The following is a 17,280-nucleotide window of genomic DNA, read 5'->3' as shown; positions in this document are numbered from 1 at the left end:
AAAGGTAGATGTTTTGTAGCAAAATGAGGGGAGTGGTTGACTTTGCAGTCCAGGAGCGGAGGTCCCTGGGACCATCAAGGTAGAAGAGTGGAGTGTGGGACCCTATCCAGAGAAGCAGTGACATCAGAGATGGAGGCAGATACGATAATGTGGAGACATGGAGCGGCTGGGGACTTGAGAACCAGAGAGGGAGAGGGGCTGTGTGCTGAAGACTGGGGGGCAGGCTTGCAGGGTATATCCTTTGGTTGGTTGATGATGCAGGGAGGGGATTGTAACCATGGCAATGTTATGACATACGATAGGATGAATGTAAAGCTAATGTTCTCTCATGTAAACTATCACATAATTCACAATAAAACATTAAAAAAAAAAAAACAAAGCATAGCCTGGCTGTGAGGCACTGAGAAAACACTAACAGAGAAAGTCCTTGATGGGCCTTATCTTCTCAGTGCATTGTGGGAAAGGCCTCAATGGGCCATATTGCCTTCCCAGTGCATTGTGGGAACGGCCTGTAGGGTTCAGCATCTAGTCGTCCTTGCCCCCTTGACACACACCTGGGCTGATAACTGTCAGTAGTTCCTCTCTGCAATCTCTATTTCTGAAGGGAATTGGGTTTTCTGGGGAGACAGATTGCTGAGACAACCCTATAACTCTCCAGGGAACTTCATCTTTAAAATCAGCCATTTTCCTTAGGAGACAGTTTCTCAGAGAAACAGATGAGTAGCTCCAGGTTATCCTCAGTGTTGATTATCTTTCCATACTAGTTAACTGGCATTCTGTTTGAAGGTAGAGTCTCAGATCCAGTGCTGCTGGGGCCATCGACTGGCCTTGCACATTTGTTTCTTCACTCTGTACGTTTTAGTGGAGGACAACTACGTCAGGCTGGGCACAACACTGGCACCCAGACAGTCCAATGCATGTCCTCTGCCACCGACTTGTGACGCCTTTTTCTTACTGCACTAAAAGAGACTTAGAATCAACTTTTTATAAAGATTCGTAAGGGAATAGTTGTTCACTATCAGGATGTCTATAAATGTATGCATGACTGTGTACGTTTGTCAAAACTTATCAAACTCTGCAAAATAGAGCAAAAGTAATCTTTCTGGTAGCATTTAGGATGCTGTACATAGAGCCTAAAAGGATTTTATTTCAAAAATCTTTCTGAAGGGAAGTATGTTCCAGTTCTCTGTCAACTGAACTCCAGTGTTGGTGGTGGTCATATTTCTGCATGGGCTTTGAAGGTTTTACTTGTTTCCATCTCTGGTTCTGTTAATCTGCGTTTTATCTCTTCATGTCATCAGATTGGTTATTTTGTGAGCTCCATTCCAACAGACTGTCGGGATCGTGAGGGACAGATAAATCACTTTCAAAGTACCTCTTTATTCCAATGTTTGCATTGAAATTTCCAGCTGAACTTGCTTTTTACTGGCATGTACAAGAACTTTTTAAAGCATTGAAGAGCAAAGATGTTAGTTTGAGGACTAAGGTGCGCCTGACCCAAGCCATGGTGTTTTCAATAACCTCGTATGCATGCGAAAGCTGGGCAATGAATAAGAAAGACCGTAGAAGAATTGATGTTTTTGAGTTATGGTGTTGGAGGAGAATATTGAAAGTGCCACGGGCTGCCAAAAGAACCAGTAGATCCATTTTGGAAGAAGTGCAGCCAGAGTGCTCCTTAGAGGCCAAGATGGCCAAACTTTGTCTCTCATACTTTGGACATATTGTCAGGAGGGACCAGTTGCTGGAGAAGGATGTCATGTTTTGGTAAGGTGGAGGCTCAGAGAAAAAGAGAAAGACCCCCAGTGAGATGTATTGGCAAAGTGGCAGCTTCAGTGGGCTCAACAGTAGTGAGGTTAGCCCAAGATGGGTCAGTGTTTCGTTCGTTCTGCTGTGCATAAGGTCACTATGAGTCAGTGCCGACTCGATGGCATCTAGCAACAATACGTCAGTTGCTTTCTATTCCAGTATATTCAAAGTGCTGAGACAGCAAGGGCAGCTACATAGCCAAAGGTCACTGCATGTGTGCAGGAGGTAGGCCATACCAGCCATGGTCTTTCCCAATCCAAAGAAACAGGAAACGCTCCAAACCAAGAGCCTAAGAAAGGAGAAATCATTGTGATCTGGACACTATTCTCCCAAACAGATGTAACTTCATTTCTGTTGAAAACTCTCAGCCAAGTGTTGATGTTTGGGCCTAACAGACAGAAACAAGACACAGTAGTAAAAGTATACTGGATAACTGCAAATAAAAATGTTTCAAGCATCAACTCAATTAGTGGTGCTCCATACAGAACAAATATTACATGAAAGCTGAAACAGGACATAAGAAAGTAGTTACAGCATTTCAAAAAACCTGGCTACCTTGTGTAATAATGAACTTCTTTTGGAGTGTGCATTTGGTTTCACTATTACATACTAACAAAACAGAATAGATGCACAACCATGTCATTGGGTTTCCAGTATTGAGAAGTTCTCCAAAAAGAGTGATGGAAGGAAGGTGCCTAGGATCACTGAAAATATGTACAGGAGGTGGGCACACAACAGTCTCGTGATATCAGTATCTTTCATGGTGTTTGCTTGCATGACTATGTAACTCCTCCCTCCCACGGAATGCAAGGGGAAGCTACAGCCACCCTATCAGGTAGGGCTCTAACATGTTTGCTTTTTAAGGTTTTAGAGTGCTTTTGCAGCAGGTTTGCCCAAGACATCATTTGATTTCTTAACTGCTGCTTACATGAGCATGGATTGTGTACAATTAAATCCTTCACAGTTTCAGGCTTTTCTTCATTAATCGTGATATTATTTATTAATTATTAGGATTTTTTATTTACATTGAGATATATTTCATACTGAAGGCAGAAACCTTTGATCTTCATCAGTAAGTGCTTCAATTTCTCTTCATTTTCAGTAAGCAAGGCTGTGTCATCTGCATTTGTTGTTGTTAGATGCCATTGAGTTGCCACTGACTCATAGCAACCTTATGCACAGCAGAACAAAACCCTGCCCAATCCTGGGCCAACTTCATTACTGTTGCCACACTTGAGTCCATCAATGCTGCCACTTGGCCAATCCATCTCATTGGGGGTCTTTCTCTTTTTTTCTGACCCTCCACCTTACCAAACATGATATCCTTCTCCAATGACTGGTCCCTCCTGAAAATATGTCCAAAGTATGAGAAGAAGTTTGGCCATTTTGGCCTCCAAGGAGCACTCTGAAAGCAATTTTTCCAAAACGGATCTATTGGTTCTTTTGGCAGCCCATGGCACTTTCAATTTTCTCCTCCAACACCGTAACTCAAAGGTATCAATTTTTCTGTGGTCTTCCTTATTCACTGTCCAGCTTTCGCATGCATATGAGGTTACTGAAAATACCATGGCTTGGGTCAGGCGCACCTTAGTCCTCAAGCTGACATCTGCATAGGCAATTATTAATTAATGAATCTTCCTCCAATCTTGATGTCTCTTTCTTCTTCATATAGTTTAGCATCTCAGATAATTTGGTTTGCATTACAGATTAATTAAGTGTGGTGAAAGGCTACAAGTCTGCACAAACCAGGCAATAGCCCTCTGGTCTATTTCCATGACTGCCTCTTGAACTTGCTTTAACTAATAGGGATGATTTGTTTAAATTGTGTTGGATACACAAAATTAAACAGATTACTTCTTGATTTGTTACACAGACAAGTCATAGTTCCTGGGTGGATTCTCATCTGGAGAGCCAGGTATTCTTAATAATTCCAATCCCCGTCTCCCATTGGCACACAGCTCATGGACAGTCCTCAGAAGTGAAGAGCCATGCAGAGGTCACATCTTGGAGGGTGAAGAAAGACATAAGATCAGAGAGGAGTTTGACACCCCTGCCTTTGTTTCTTTGGATTAAGCAATTTTCTTTCTAGGCATCTGCAAAAACATGGCGCCAGCCATTCCTCCCACAGTCCTATCTACTCAACTGGGTCCCATAACGCCTTGCAATGACCATAGAGAACTCAGATACCACACTCACAGTTAGGGGTTTACTAGGAAGTTAGCAGTTTACAATTCAGGGTCAGAAATACTCAGGACACCGTTGTTCCAGTCAGGACATACCACTCCACCATAAGCCTCAGCCTCATGCTACTCAGCTCTAGCTCCATGGGTCAGCAAACATGTGGTTGTTGTTAAGTGCCGTCGAGTTGGTTCCAACTCATACTGACCCTTTATAAGGTTTCCAAGGAGCGGCTGGTGAGTTTGAACTTTTGACACTTTGGTTCAAAGCAACCTTGCAGTCCAGTGCTTATCCTACAGCACCACACCTGCTCCCCAATTTAAGTGTTTGGAGGAACCCCACTCTACAAAGTGAGCTTCCTTCCCAAAGTCACTCAGCTTGACTTGCTCCGTGGGCTCGGAAATCTACCTCTGGGTCTCATGCTCTGCTTCTTGGTGCTACCGCTCCTGCCCCTCTGCCACGTCTCCTGTCTGTCCCTGGATCAAGGAAGTTCAGTACACAGGAATCTCCCGGTGCAAAGGACTCATCCCTCTCCTGGTTCTTCTTCTTAGATGGCAGTGAGATCCCGCCTCCTGCTTCTGAGTTGGCTCATTTTAAACCCATGCTAGAGGTTCCAGTTTTTACAATTACCATTCTGCTAACATCTACAGCTGAATCATGACATCCCGTATCTTTCCCAAGTTCTCTCACCCAGAGCCAGCAGGAGAAAAGCCATTTGGTGGGAGTTACAAAGACTAGAAAAGACGTATTAAATAATTCACGGCACCACAGTATTGATGGTAAGCTGTAGTAGCAGGAACCTCACTGGTAATGGCCCAACCACACATGGGCAACTAGGCCCCATAGGCCTGGACCCTTTAACTTGAACCAACTTGTAATTTATCTCTATTTTCCACTGAAAAAGGGAACAAGTGCTTTCTCAGGTCTGGTTTTGAGTCAGCTTGGTACTCTGACACAGACTCTGATCACGGTGCTATTTATTTCTTCAAGTAATGGTTCATTTCCAAGTAACTGAAACGGCTAGAATTTTATTGTCTCAGCTTTGGAACTGGACTTTAGGGATCCAAATTAGAGGGTGTGGGGAGCTACAGAAATAGAAATATCTGATCCAGCTACAGTGGGAAGGAACTTTGAAAATCGCTAGTTCAAGCCCATCCTTTGAGACAAGGGAATCCATTTTTGAAGGTTGTTGTTGTTAAGTGCCGTCCAGTTGATGCTGACTCATAGTGACCCTGTATAGGGTTTCTAAGGAGTGGCTGGTGAGTTTGAACCACCGACCTTGCGGGTCAAACCAGCCTCAAGGTTGAGTGCTTATGCTATGGTGCCACACAGGACTCCACTCTGTGAGAGTAGAGTGAGCTAATATTTATAGCATGTTAGTAGCATAGGAGCTTTGGTAGCGTAGTGGTTACGAATCAGGCTGTGAACCGCAAGGTCAGCAGTTTGAAACTACCAGCTGTTCCATGGGAGAAAGATGAGGCTTTCTGCTCCTGTAAAGATTTACGGCCTCGGAAACACTGTAAAGGGTCGCTATGAGTCGGAACTGACTTCACGGCACATAACAACAACAGTAGCAGGTTGAAGTGATTGTTAGGCTGTTAACTAAAGATTCTTCAGAAGAAAGATACGAAGATATGCTGACAAAAAGGTCATAGCCATAAAAACCCTGGAGACCTGCTCTGTAACCCGTGTGGTTACTATGGGCTGAATCAACTTGGAGACAGCTGGTTTGGTGTAGTTTGGTTTCATTGCGTAGCTCAGTTTATAATGTTTATAAAATACTGGAAAATTTATTAGAATCCTTGGCTCCAGATACACTGTGCATTTGGCAAAGTAAATGGAAAAAGGTTAATCTTACTGACTTGCCACTTTATCACCATTATTTTATTGTATTTTTTTGATGTTTGAAATACCAGGGCTCCCAGTTAAACTCCATCAGGATTAAATTCAGAACTTCTTGTCCCTTTAGGGCATGACCATCTAACTCATGGACACTACATTCATTTTTATGCAGCCTGAATACCACCTCATCAGCAATTCTAAAAGCTAGAGAGTATATTTTAAATAATATCTAAGCATTCAAGTATGAACCCACTTAACCATGAATTCTTTCACTAGGGTTGTTTTTTAGTGCCATCAAGTTGGTTTCAACTTCTACAGACCCTGCATAGGATTTCCGAGGAGTGGTTGGTGTGTTTGAACCACTGACCTTGCAGTTCAAACCGACCTTGTGGTCCAGTGCTTATCCTATAGTGCCACACCAAGATTCTAAACTTCATTTGTTTGCATTGGTTAATTGATAGATACAGATTATGTGAGTTGAAGAGCAATCTTCATTGACTCTTTTAAGGACCTGTGGTAGGTAGCATGTTGTTGTTAAGTGCCGTCCAGTCGGTTCCGACCCATAGCGACCCTGCACAGGGATTCTGAGGCTGTAAATCTTTACTGGAGCAGAAAGCCTCATCTTTCTTCCATGGAGCAGCTGGTAGTTTCGAACTGCTGACCTTGAAGGTCACAGCCCGATTCATAACCACTATGTTACCAGTAGCATGTTGTTGTTGTTGTTGTTAAATGCCGCCGAGTCTATTCCGACCCATAGCGACCCTGTACAGGGTTTCCGAGCGGTTACAACAATAGATACTAACCTAGTTCCTCATTTTTCCTGAGTTAATTTAAACAGAGAACTTCAATGTAACACATACTTAAAAGTAAGTAACTGGAATGCTTTGTAACTATGCTCTGGTAGCGTAGTGATTACGCATTGGGCTGCGAACCATAAGGTCAGCAGTTCAAAACTACCAGCCGCTCTGTGGGAGAAAGATGAGGCTTTCTGCTCCCGTAAAGATTTACAGCCTCGGAAATCCGGTACAGGGTCACTTAACAACAGCAACTGGAGGAGTGTTACTTACTTGATGTTCCCTTAGTTTCACTCTTGTGAAATCTAGTGGGTAGGAGCTGGAAATGGTTTTAGCAGTTGGAAACCTCATGATGCTTGGCTTGTTATATATGGTTTTAGTATGTTGCAATAAAAAGTCAATGGTAATGATGGAGAAACCCTTTCTCTTGCTTTTGAACTAAAGTCTGTTATTGCTTCATTGTTTAAGAAAGCTTCTTGACCTTCTCTCCCATAGGTATACGTGAAGAGAAGGATACTCAGTATCTTGTCTGCTAGTGTACAATACAACTTCGCTTGAAACTGTTAATTACATGAACAGACTCACAATGGATTCATTATCAATGTGCTAAAGGGAATGTATGTTGTTCTTCAGTGGCTGAATTTCAGAGAGCAGACTGCTTGCCAAGAGAGTAGCTTTGTAGCCTAAACTGAAACACTTTCCACAGGAGGGATGGAACCCAGATAAGAGTTAACTGCCTTCCAGCTCTTTAACTTTCAGAATGGCTGCGGGGTGCACACTTAACCAACCTGATGTGGGCTCCCACACCCTCCCCTTGACTCAGACTGCGTAGGTAAACACTTAGGGTTTTGTTGGAGGAAAAGCTGGGAAAATCAGGCTTTAGGATTTTCCTGGTGGGCGGTAGTGTTGTTAAGTGCCATTGAGTAGGTTCCGACCCATCATGACCCTGTATAGGGTTTCTGAGGAGTGGCTGGTGAGCTTGAACCTCTACCCTTGTGGTTCAAACCAGGTTTGCAGTCCAGTGCAAAAACCCGAAGACAAAAAAACCCCAAAGACATTTGTCAGTTGAAAGTCTGTGTCCTATGGGTGCTGGGGGCACAATGGTCAAAATACTCGACTGCTGACTGAACACTTGGTGATTCCAACCCCCCAGCTACTGTGCAGGAGAAAGACGAGACCATCTGCTGCCAGACACCCTCTCAGGCTAAGATATCCTGTTGAGGGGAGGGGGAAGACCCTTCTACTCTATCCTCTAGGGTTGCTCTGAGTCACAATCTACTTGATGCCAATGGATTTTTATTGTTGTTTGTCATTTTAAGTCTGCTTCTGACCTTCTCCCAAAATGTGGTTGCTTATTCAGGAGGTTTGCCTGGCCAGAGCTGGCCAGGTGGGTGACCACTCAGGCATCCTTTGCCCTGCTAGGCATCCAATACCTTCTGTATCAGGAGGTGCCATTTTATAATGATTTGAGAATGGGGTGGAATATGTGGTTCTTGGACAAAAACAGTGGTTTATTGGCAAAGTAAACTATAGGCATACCTCAGAGAGATTGTGGCTTCCGTTCCAGAATATGGCAAAAAAGTAAGCCACACTTTTTTCTTTTTGGTTGACAGTACATATAAACATTATATTTACACTGTTATGGTCTGGTATGGAGTTCTGGTATAGAAATGTGGGTTATTGCACCAGACTGTAAAACCATTGAAACTGCAAGGTTGGCAGTTCAAGCTCACCAACTACTCCTCGGAAACCCTATACAGGGTCGCTATGGGACGGAACCAACTCAACGGCACTTAACAGTTCTGACCCATAGCAACCTTGTATGGGGTTTTCAAGGAGCAGCTGGTGAACTTGAACTACCGACTTTGCAGCGCAAATGATTTGCAGTCTGACGCATTAGCCCACAACGCCCCACCAGGACTCCCCATTATAGTATTTGTTATTGTTGTTAAGTGCCGTCAAGTCAGTTCTGACACATAGTGACCCTGTGTAGGGTTTCCGAGGAGTAGCTGGTGAGCCTGAACCGCCAACCTTGCAATTTAAACAAACGACTTTGCAGTCTGGCGTGTTAACTCACTGTGCCACAAGTAGAGTGTAAATACATTTATAACAAAATAGTCTACTAAGTGTACAATAGTATGAAAAAGTTTGAAATAGTGTGAGAACTACCAGAATGTGAGTCAGAGACAGAAAGCACATGCTGTTGGAAATATGGTCCCAATAGACTTACATGGTGCAGGACTGCCACAAATCTTCAATTTATAAAAAGCACAGTTATCTGTGAAGTACTGTAAAGGGAAGTGCCGCACAACAGGGTGTACCTCAAAATGTTCAAGGGAAATTTCCAGGATCTTTAAATTCTGTATTTCCACCAACTTTTTGAAGCCTCCTCATGTTTTGTAGTATTAAAAATAATAAAAACTCTACGTGATTGAAACATAGGTGTTGATTTGAAAACGTTATTCTGTATGCATATACAGAGACCTTTCTCATCCCAGGAAAATCACATGGCTCAATGTAGACTAGTTACAATGATGTTTATAAAGAGAGGAGGAGGGAGAAGAGCAGACATCACCTAGGGGCTGATGCTAACATGATGCATTGAACCCTGCTATTGGTTATTAAGTTTTCTCCTTGGCAATATAAATCTCTGTATGTAAGTATTATGCTTTCCTAATTGTGCATCAGTGTGGTAGAAATCCATGGAACCTGTCTCAGAATAACACGTCTATTTATATATGTGTAGTAATATATACATCGGACTGCCAAGGAAACCAGGCATATTGAAATCTGGGCTTCACCTTGTTTGTGCTTCATATTAGTGCATTCCTAATGAGAGCCGCCGTGACTTTGGAGTGGTGGTGAGCACTGGGTGCCTGAGACACCAGCTACAGCTAGAATGCCAAGTGAAAGCATTGGTCATTTCCGGCGCTGACAAAGTCAGACACTGTCTCTTTGTACCCCATTGTTGTCTGTGGTCAGTGTTCATAACTGAAGGACATTAGACAGTTCAAATAAAGGAAAGTGGACATTTAAGACAGTATTTTCTATTTTCCATAACTAAATTCATGGATCCCTAAATTTGGTTTCTGACCCCTGATAGGTCAACTCTACCGGAGATACCTCAGAATGGCAGGTCATTCTGCCTGCCGTGAGAAAAGCCAGTGACTTAGAGACAGAATTACTGTCAAGCTAGTAAAGTTTGATGCATACCTGATATTCAGGAGGCAGAGAGACTTTGTGGCTTCCAGACGGCCTCCCTGATGAGGATACAGAAGGATCTTGGGCATGGGATGGGGGTCCCAGGAATTTGAGGAACGTCTTTATTTCTTATAATAGTCCTTGGGGTGGGGTTAACTACTGATTAACCGGAAGGGAAGTGTAGACCGAGTCTCCACTTTCTACCCAAGATGGAGTCATGTTAGACAGTTGGGACTTCACTGCCACAAACCCACAGAAAGGTGGTCCTCGAAGAGACTTCTGGGAGCCTTTAGAATTTTAAAATGCAGATGGTTGGACCACAGTTGCAGTCTGTCTTGTTCAAACACGATCTTTAGAAAAACTGGTATTTTTTTAAAAAATTGGCAGAGTTCTTATAAAAGTCCAAGTTTCTAGCTTCTTTGTTTAAAAAGCCAAATTGAGTTTGCTTTCCCAGATGGTGGTCAGGGGAACTGGGCCTGCACGTTTCCATTTCCCCAAGCCCCAACATGTCCAGTCGCCGCAAGCACACTCAGTGGGCCTCCCTCCTTATTGTTTCTACTGGGTGGGTCCTTGTGGGTATTTGAATGTGTGATTCTGAGTGCAAAACAGTGGAACTAATGTCATCAACAACAACATACTTAATCTTAAGGAGCTCTGGTAGCGTAGTAGTTACGAATCGGGCTGCAAACCTTAAGGTCAGCGGTTCGAAACTACCAGCCGCTCCACGGGAGAAAGATGAGGCTTTCTACTCCCATAAAGATTTACACCCTTGGAAACCCTGTACAGGGTCGCTACGGGTCGGTACCAACTCGACGGCACTTAACAACAACAATGTCATCATTAGTTGTAATGGTAACTACCTGTTGCAGGTAACTGCTGTGGGGTCCCTCTGATTCATGGCTACTCCATGCACAGCACAATTGGACCATTGTGACCCACATGGCTTTCAGTGCCGGATATTCGGAAGTCGATTGCCAGACTTTTCTTCCTAGTCTGCCTCAGTCTGGAAGTGCCACTGAACCCTGTTAAGCATCATGATAAGACACAAGTCTCCGCTGTCAGATGGGTGGTGGCTTTGAATGAAGTCCACTGACCAGGGTTGGAATCTGAGCCCCCCATATGGAAGGTGAGAATTTTACCATGGAACCACCAGTGCCCGCCTTTTGCTGTTAGTCTGGGAACATGCCGTGGAGATGCTGCGCAGCACACAGAGCCAAGGGAGAAGGGAAAGGCTATCACTGTACCTTGAACAAGGAGACCAGGTAACTTGAGGAGAGCTTTCAGTTGAGGCTTCCCTTGGGGCTTTAAGCTGTTTGCCAGGTAACTCGACCCTAGAGTCAGAGAGATGCTTGTCATTAATTTTTTTCAAATGTATACTGTGTGTGGTGCAGGTGTCTGATGTTTCCGCTTTGGTAGATTTCACTTGATATTTGATCATTCATTACAAAAACAAATCTGTCAACAGCAGCATCTATAAAAGCATACCTTACCCCTGACAGGAAGAGCCTCTGTGTTTCAGGGTTTATTTATGGTGCTCTCTGGTCCTGAATCCTAATGTGGCGCTGTAGAATCAGCATTGGACTGCTAACCTCAAGGTCACTGGTTCAAACCCACCCACAGCTCCTTGGAAACTGTATACAGGGTTGCTGTGAGTTGGAACCGACTTGAAGACATTTAACAATAGTAACAACTGGTCCTGGTGTCTGTTTGCATGTGTCTGATGGCTTGGGCATGCTTGCTCAGTTTGGGGAACCAGCTCTTGTGCAGCAGCCCTGAGGGAAAGTGCATTCCACTGAGCAGCACTGCCCACAGCAGCCTGCGACTGTCACCACTTTGGGTGGGCTGTACCAGGACCCCTGTGACTCTCACTTTGGGTGGGCTGTACCAAGACCCCTGAGACTCTCACTTTGGGTGGGCTGTACCAGGGCCCCCGTGACTCTCACCACTTTGGGTGGGCTGTACCAGGACCCCTGTGACTCTCACCACTTTGGGTGGGCTGTACCAGGACCCCTGCTCTGACACTGATTTAGTCCCTTGTTGGCTTGTGTCCCCAAGTCTGAGTTTCCAGGCAGATTATGCTCCGGACAAATGTTACACAATTTTACTCAAACATGTTGCTGTTACTTGCCATTGAGGTGGCTCTGACTTGTGGGAACTCCACGTACAATACAGCACACATCACCCGGTCCTGTGTCGTTCTTACGATCACCTGCATACTTGAGTCCATTGTGGTAACTTTGTGTATTTTAAGTTACTTCCAACCTAGGGGCTCATATTCCAGCACTTTATTAGACAGTATTATGTTGTTATCGATAGAGTTTTCATCGACTGAGTTTCAGACGTAGATCACCAGGCCTTTCTTCCTAGTCTGTCTTAGTCCGGACACTTGTCTGAAACCTACTCACTCTGGTTGACCCAGCTGGTATGTGAAATATAGGTGGTTTAGTTTGCAGCATCTTAGTAACATGCAGACTACCACAGGATGACGCAACTGACCGTTGGGTGGTGGGATCAAACATAATTTTGAGTTAAATAAAATGAGTTAGATTGGCTGTGAGCTGCCTACCAAGGTGCTTGTGTGCTCTTTGGATTCATATGTAGCGTGGGTGTGGATGCCCATGTGTAGACTATTGCAGATGTGAGTCCGTTATCCTCGGAGAACTTACTGCTAACCTCCGTCAATGTTATGACTCTAAGGTTGTGGTACGAAAAAGGGACCTTTTAGCTTTTCTAAAGGTGTAGTTGAGCATCTTTACTTTTGTGCCTTAGACGATTATAGACAGTTTGAGTATCCAGTCCCATTCCTCCTTTAAGCTCTGCTGTGCCTGACTCCTCTACTCTCTCCATTGAGAGAGTAGTGTCAACATTGTAAGATGGCCTGGAATGCTCGGGAGATCCGTAGAAGAGAAACAGACACGTTGTTTGCCTGTGCTGTTCCCTGAGATGCCAGAATTGGGAGAGGTTCTCAGTGTCTTTTTGTTGTCAGAGTGTGTTGATGTTGAGCCCTGGCCAGAGACGTTAATGATCAACCTGGGAGCATGTTTTTGAAGCTGAATTTCCCCAACTTGTCAGCACAAAGTCTATGTTTTTGTCTGTATTTCAGGATGGACAGACTAGCTGGATTGAGCTGGGGCACTGTTTGAGAATAGCAACATCCTATAAAGACTTGCTCTGTGGGTTCATGCGCTGTACTGCAAAATTGATTTGAACTGCAAAGTCAGCGGATCAAGCTCACCAGCAGCTCCGCGGAAACCCTATGCTGGGTCGCTGTGGGTCAGAACTGACTGTATGGCACTTCACAACAACAACAACATAAACACCTGTATAGCAGCGAGTCCTGGATCTCTGGGCCTGAGATTCTAGTTAGGGAGAAGAGATACAAGACATCTCAAAACATAATCAACACTGCAAGATACTATTGATGATAAGCAAATCAAGTGAAATGTGCTTTGTAATTTATCATCGTTTTTATGCAAATCACGCCCGCCTTTCAGTTTGCTTTCCCACTAGCCTCCTCCTACCCCCAGCCCAACCCTAGACATTTTTGTAAGCACAGTAAGGTCAATTGTTTTGGATGCTGATTTAAAGAAATAAAATTAGTATAGTGCATTTCAAAAATCTGGAGTGGGTGGAAGTTGGAGGAGGGAGCAGCCGGCAAGCAAATGTAGAAGACTGTTATTTGCATAAAACTGTAGTATGTTATTCTTTCTGGAAACTTTTGGTGAATTCCTGCTGGGGCACAATCCATTACACAATGAAACCACGGCAGGAGCTCAGAGGAACTGCCTTGCTAGGGCTCTCAACTTTTATGCCTCTAAGGGCGCAGACTTATCATTTCTGCGTTGTTTGTCTTAGTGGAAAAGATTTGAGTTTTCCTTCACTGACAGGTTCACACCTCACAGTTTCCAGCTTTCACGGATTTTACAAAATACTGGGGCCATCCACAGGTAGGTAAGAAAGTGCGGAGAGTCTAGGAAGTCAGATGTTCGCAGATGTACCCAGAAGGCTTCAATCAGAGATAGTTTGGGATAAATGACATTAATGGGATCAGAGTCCTGGGTTGGCATTGGATGGTAATCACTGAGCTGCAAGGTTGGTTTGAACTGCAGGAGCAGTGGTTCAAACTCACCAGCTGCTCCTTGGCAGCCATATAGAGGGTCAGTATGAGTCAGAACTTGCTTAACAATTAGAGAGTTTAGAGGGACCGGAACACTATGACTCTGTAGGATAAACACTGGACTGTGGACCACCAGGTTGGCATTTCGAGCTGCTCCATGGGAGAAACTCTGCGGGAAGTCTGGTATGGCCGGTGCTGTAGGATAAGCACTGGGTTGCCCACCGCAAGGTTGATGCTGCAAACTCACCAGCCACTCCTTGGAAACCCGTATACAGGGTAACTATGAGTCAGAACTGACTTGACTGCACTTAACTTTGGGAATGAGTTTCTTTTCTCCAGAAATTATTATAATCCTGTTTTGCATTTGGGTGACCTTTCTTTTTTTTAATTACTTCCTGAAATGAGTAAAAACCTTATGATCTCTTTTTCTTTGGCTACTTCCTGAAGTGAGCAGACACTTTACAATCTTTCTTTTCCTTTGACTATTTCCTGAAGTGAGACGGGACTTTATGACCTCTCTTCTACTTTTCACTATTTCCTGAAATGGGAATGCGCACCTTAAAAATTTAAAGTAGCCAATCGGGTAAGGAAAAACACTGTGCAGCGGAAGCCCTAGCCAGTGGGGTGAGACACGGCCTTAAGACTTGCGTCAGGGATTAAAAACCTGAGTGGACTGCCCACTCGGTGTGCTCGCTGGCCTGTACTGTACGGCTATGCGCCTGCACCCTCTTGCAGAAGTAAATTTTGCTTTGCTGAGGTAATGTAGTCTCACCGAGTGTCTTTTGTGCAACATCGGAATTCATTTCTAACGTAACGACAACATACTGCTTAGAAGGTGCCATGTTGATGTAGTGGGTTATGTGTATGAGAAATGAACTCCGATGTCACCCAAGAAGACACTTGGTGAGACTAAATTACCTCGGCAAAGCACAATTTACTTCCGCAGAAGGGTGCGTGCACTAGCTGTATAGAAACAGGTTAGTGAGCACACTGGGAAGGGCAGTCCACTTGGGTTTTATCCCTGACGCACGTCTTAAGGCTGTCTCTCACCCCATTGGCTGGGCCTTCCGCCGCACAGTCTTCTTCCTTACTCAGTTGGCTAATTCAAATTTCTAAGGCATGCATTCTTCTTACTCACTTCAGGAAATAGTAAGAAGTAAAACAAAGATCATACCATCCCTATTTACTTCAGGAAGTAGCAAAAAGTAAAAGAAAAGTCACCCAAATACAATAAACAGGATTACGATAATTTTGAAGAAAAGACACGTGTTGGGCTGCTGATCACATGGCTGACTCTTTGAAGCCATCAGCCATGCCATGGGAGAATTTGTTCTGCAGAGATTTACAGTCTCTGGAGCCCTGAGCTGGGTTGTTGTGAGTCAGCTCTTTGGACCTTAACAGCAACAACATACTGCGTAGATATGCATAGACTATGTCATCAAGATATCAGTGGTAGGTATTTTATTTCAAAAGCTCTTCATAGGAACCAGCAACGTAACTTTCAGTTTGACACAGAAACACGACAGGACTCGGGCTGCTTGCCTTGGTCTTGCATATTGTGATTGTTTGCTTGAAGAGGTTTTGTGGGACTTGCTTCCAGTTTGATGGGACTAGGGTCTCCTGTAGTAGAGAGCGTAGTGCCCTGTGCTTCCTCTGGTGACACCTAATTAGACAGACAGTGGGACCTTGGGTTGGTCATGTTTTTTCTTCTGGGTATCTTGTTCTTCGTCTCACCCAGTACCAGCCACACTTGGGTTTTAGGATGTCGTCTGCAGAAAGCATGGGTAGCTGTGGCTGGGGGGCACCCTGTGAGATATAACTAAGCCTCTCCCTTTCTCTTCTTCTCCCCACTAGGGAGGGAGCAGTTCCACGGGCTGGGCTCCATGTACTGCCGTGGAGCAGCCGCCATCATCCTCACCTACGATGTCAATCACCTGCAGAGCCTGTTGGAGCTGGAGGACAGGTTCCTGGGCCTAACAGACACAGCCAGCACCGACTGCCTCTTTGCCATCGTGGGAAACAAAGTGGACCTCAGTGAGGACCAAGAAAAAGACGAGGTCAGCTCTGAGCAGGCCAGCAGCAGCTGCGTCTCCACCAAGGTGCCCAAGCAGGTTAAGCTGGAGGATGCGGTGGCACTTTATAAAAAGATTCTCAAGTACAAAATGCTGGATGAGAAGGACGTGCCGGCTGCTGAAAAAATGTGCTTTGAGACCAGCGCCAAAACTGGCTACAATGTGGACCATCTGTTTGAAACCTTGTTTGATATGGTTGTGCCAGTGATTTTACGACAGAGAGCCGAGGGGCCACCGCAAACTGTGGATATCAGCGACTACAAGCAGCCCAAACAAGCGAAGTCTGGGTGCTGCGCCTGACTTTCCGAGGGCCTTTGTGACTTCGAGCTTGCAGTGTGAGCTAGGGTGCCGTGCGCTGGTCAGAAGGAAGCATACAAAGCAAACCAAAGACAGTTTACGGAGCAGTGCACGAAGGAAAGATTCTGAGCACAAATGACAGCTGTTTACTGCGCGAAAGCCAGTGCGGGGAGTCTCCTCCATCTACATCTGGTGTGTTAGGAGGTGGGAAATCAAATTAAACTGTCCATTAAAAGCAGTCTGAAGAACCAAACTACTTGGCCCTCCCTCCTAGCCTGCTGCTCCGTGATGGAATTTGCAGTCCTCTGACGTCTCTTCCTCCCACGCACATGGGAGCTTTGCAGTGTGTCTCACCTGACCAGGCACACTCCCTTGTTGTCACGCTATACAAGCTTTTGTCTGTTGTTGTTCACAATCATTTCTCTTCACTGTGATTGATATTTGGTCCTATTCTTTGGTACTGGTATTTTTTATGCATTTACAGTAGTGACTCTCTACATGTTAATTTATACAACATCAGGAATAACTGTTTTTATATTGGTTGCAGCAGCCATGAACTACATACATTATTAAACAAGATTTTGGGGGAAATCTTGGTGTTGATGTTTTATTGACTGAGGTTCCATTTGCACCTACATTGAACTCCTGCTTGGGTAGCCCCTAGGAGATGGCATTGAGCATGGTACTTCTTCTTTAATGCTCCATCAAATCTTTACCAATTCCATAATATTTAGATTGGTCCATTGGCCTAAATATGACACGATCCCTAATAATAATAGTGGTGCTGGTAGTGATGTGTCTTTGAGTTGGTTCTGACTCATAGCAACCCTGTCTAGGGTTTCTGAGGCCGTTAATCTTTATGGGAGTAGAAAGCCTCATCTTTCTCCCAGAGGGTGGCTTATGGATTCAAACTACTGACCTTGTGGTTACCAGCCCAACGCGTAACCCTCAGTGCTACCAGAGCTTCTTTCCA

At 44.5% G+C, this 17,280-nt stretch overlaps 1 protein-coding gene and 1 pseudogene across 1 annotated transcript in view; one reads left to right on the top strand and one right to left on the bottom strand.

Annotated features, from left to right (window-relative positions):
- The window catches only part of RAB20 (RAB20, member RAS oncogene family), a 58,475-nt gene extending 42,165 nt beyond the window's left edge, over window positions 1-16,310 (top strand). The window contains exon 2 of the mRNA XM_006851514.1: window positions 15,793-16,310. Coding sequence (XP_006851577.1) covers window positions 15,793-16,310 — 518 coding nt within the window. The remainder of the gene's footprint in view (window positions 1-15,792) is intronic.
- On the bottom strand, window positions 1,932-2,568 carry LOC102818470 (annotated as a pseudogene).
- Window positions 16,311-17,280: the final 970 nt, after the last annotated feature.

This window comes from Chrysochloris asiatica, unplaced genomic scaffold (assembly GCF_000296735.1).
Source record: "Chrysochloris asiatica unplaced genomic scaffold, ChrAsi1.0 scaffold00029, whole genome shotgun sequence".
Classification (NCBI taxonomy): Eukaryota; Metazoa; Chordata; class Mammalia; order Afrosoricida; family Chrysochloridae; genus Chrysochloris; species Chrysochloris asiatica.
The sequence above is the reverse complement of the archived record's forward strand: the minus strand, read 5'-3'. Positions and strand labels throughout refer to the sequence as shown.